Below are 2500 nucleotides of genomic sequence, written 5' to 3' on the forward strand. Positions count from 1 at the left end.
ATATTGCTTCATTAACGAAAATGTATATTTTGAGGTGAATCTTTTGTCCATTTTTTGAATGATTACATTTTGTGTTTTTTTGTTTATTTTTTACCCAGAAAAACAAATTCATAAAAAAGGTGGGCAACATGTTATCAGGAATCTATTAAAGTTATGCCCATTTTCCATCTGTTTTCACATATACAAATTGTATTATTTCATCACCCACTCCCCCCAGCCTGCCCTTCATAAAGGACAGTCACTTGACCCCTAAACACTACAATTCCTCAGTCTGTCCTTGCTCCCTAGCTGCAAATCAACCCAAATTTAACCTACACATAAAGAAGAAAATACAAAAAAACTTTTGAAGGAATCTAAATAAATCATATATAATGCTATAAAATACATATTTTTCATAATTTATGTGGTAATACATCATGTATTTATCATATATATATATAAAAATACAAATTTTACTTCCCTGACCAGGACTTGAACCCAAGCCGTCAGATTGACAGACCCAGCCCTGAACCCAATACACCACAACGACCCACTAAAAGAATTGTCTAACCAGACACCTGTCTTATACATATATATATATATATATATATATATATATATAATATATATATATATTATATATATATATATATATATATATATACATATATATATATATATATATATATATATATATATATATATATATATATAAAATACATAGTAAAAAGCAAAAGAAAGTGAGAGGATTGAGTCCAAGGGGCAAGGGGCAGGGAATGGGGTGGTAGATGTAATGGTGTCTGAGGGTTATAGAGGGAGGATAAGTTATTGTCTTTTGTGGCTTTGAGGCTGTTAAAAAGATGTCAAATAGTACTAGATATTCTAGTTTACCTTCACTACATCCTGTTCACACCAAAATAAAGGTAGAACAGCCCACCAGTTTTTAAAAGCTGATGATCTGTTCTGGCAACTCAGCTGGAAGGGGAAAGTTACTTATCACCTCTGTCAGAGTGGCTCGATTTTTAGGGGTTGATGCTAAACCTTATTTCTGCAGATGAATACAGAGGAGGGGAAGGCCACTGCTGCGACCACAAGTGAGGACAAACTGCTGTCCAGACTTCCCAAGCCAAAACCAAGCACCCCCAAGATAGGAAAGCCTGTCCGTTCCTTTATCACAGGCAATTCTCCTCTGCTGCAAGTATGTACCTCCAGTTTTTTCATTTTGATTCACTGTAAATAATATGTTGGTCTCTGCATGAACACCTATAGTGTTAGTAAGCTGATGTGGGACCATATGTTTTGTGTTGCTATGATTGTAATTTTTTTTATGTAATAACATGTTTTGACTTTCATTATATATTATTTTATGTCTTTTAGTTCTGTGTTTTTTAATTTACTTATTTCTTGGCTCTCTCCCATCAGTAAGAAGCTTTCCTTCAAGTATTTGCCAAGAAATGTGTTCCTTAGTATTATATTCACATAACATGAAGAAAAAAAGGATAATAATGCATTAAAAGTACAGTCTATTATCCTTCTCTTCTTGCCAGATTCCATTGAACAAGCTGAGCCGCAAGCCTATCCAGAAAAAGGAAGAGGAGACACAGCCAAAGGAAGGAGGAGCCACAGAAGACAAAGAAAACAACTCAGCCATGGAAGCGGAGCAAGCAGGTAGTGGAACGCTGGAGAGGAAACGAGCCCTGTCCCCAGAGAATGAGGAGGAGACGCCCAGGAAAAGGCCTAAAAATGAGGTTGAGGGTGGGGAGAGTATGAAGAAAGAGGGGAATGTGATGCAGAGGAAGAAGCCTTCAGTGACAGAGGATGACATCAAGAACATCCTCAACAAAGAGTCAGAAGATGATGACTCTGGCCTGAGCAGGTTGGATAGCTCAGAAGAGTCAGGGGAGGAAAATGCAGCATTGAGGAAAGCCACTGCAAAGCCAAACCCCAAGCAGAAGGGAAATGAATCAAGTGAGGGTTCAGACTCTGATGAGCCTCTGTCGAGGAAGGCCCCAAAGACTAAAGGGCAGAAGAAAGAATCTAATGAGGACTCAGGACAGGATCTCTCTGAGCCCAAAGCAGAGCCAACAAAGGGTTCCAAGATGTTGTCTGATAACTCCAGTGACGATGAAGAAGATATGACAAGGAAGAAAAAGCCTACCCAGTCATTGGCAAAGGGCAAAAATGCCAATAGGAAGAACAAGCCAGGGACTGGCAATGATTCCGGTGAATCTGATGATGATGAGCCCCTTGTAAAGAGCAGGGGAAGGCCAAGGAAAACTAATAAACCTTCTCTGCGTGAATCCAGCTCGGAAGGGGCATCGAGTGAATCAGAGTATGAGCCTGAAGCCAAGAAAGGCACCACAAAAACAAACCCCAAGCAAATGAACAAGCAGGCAGCCAAAAAGACTAAGTTGTCCAAGAAGAAAGCGAGGAACAGTGATTCAGATTCTGACGATGATGAAGAAAATCCCAAGAAGAGCAAAGCAAAACCAGTGAAGCCTGTGAAGAAGGCAAAAAAAGC

The 2500-nt window shown here is 39.0% G+C and overlaps 1 protein-coding gene across 2 annotated transcripts in view; it reads left to right on the forward strand.

Annotated features, from left to right (window-relative positions):
* The window catches only part of LOC147468961 (uncharacterized), an 8308-nt gene that overhangs the window by 1073 nt on the left and 4735 nt on the right, over positions 1–2500 (forward strand). For both annotated transcript variants that reach the window (XM_086551498.1, XM_086551499.1), the window contains exons 2-3: positions 1034–1177; positions 1527–2500. The exon at positions 1527–2500 is cut by the window's right edge and continues 2131 nt beyond it. In XM_086551498.1, coding sequence (XP_086407624.1) covers positions 1034–1177; positions 1527–2500 — 1118 coding nt within the window. The remainder of the gene's footprint in view (positions 1–1033; positions 1178–1526) is intronic.

The sequence above is a fragment of the Penaeus japonicus genome, unplaced genomic scaffold, assembly GCF_977035675.1.
Source record: "Penaeus japonicus unplaced genomic scaffold, GWHDUDI00000001_assembly GWHDUDI00000025, whole genome shotgun sequence".
NCBI classification, from domain to species: Eukaryota; Metazoa; Arthropoda; class Malacostraca; order Decapoda; family Penaeidae; genus Penaeus; species Penaeus japonicus.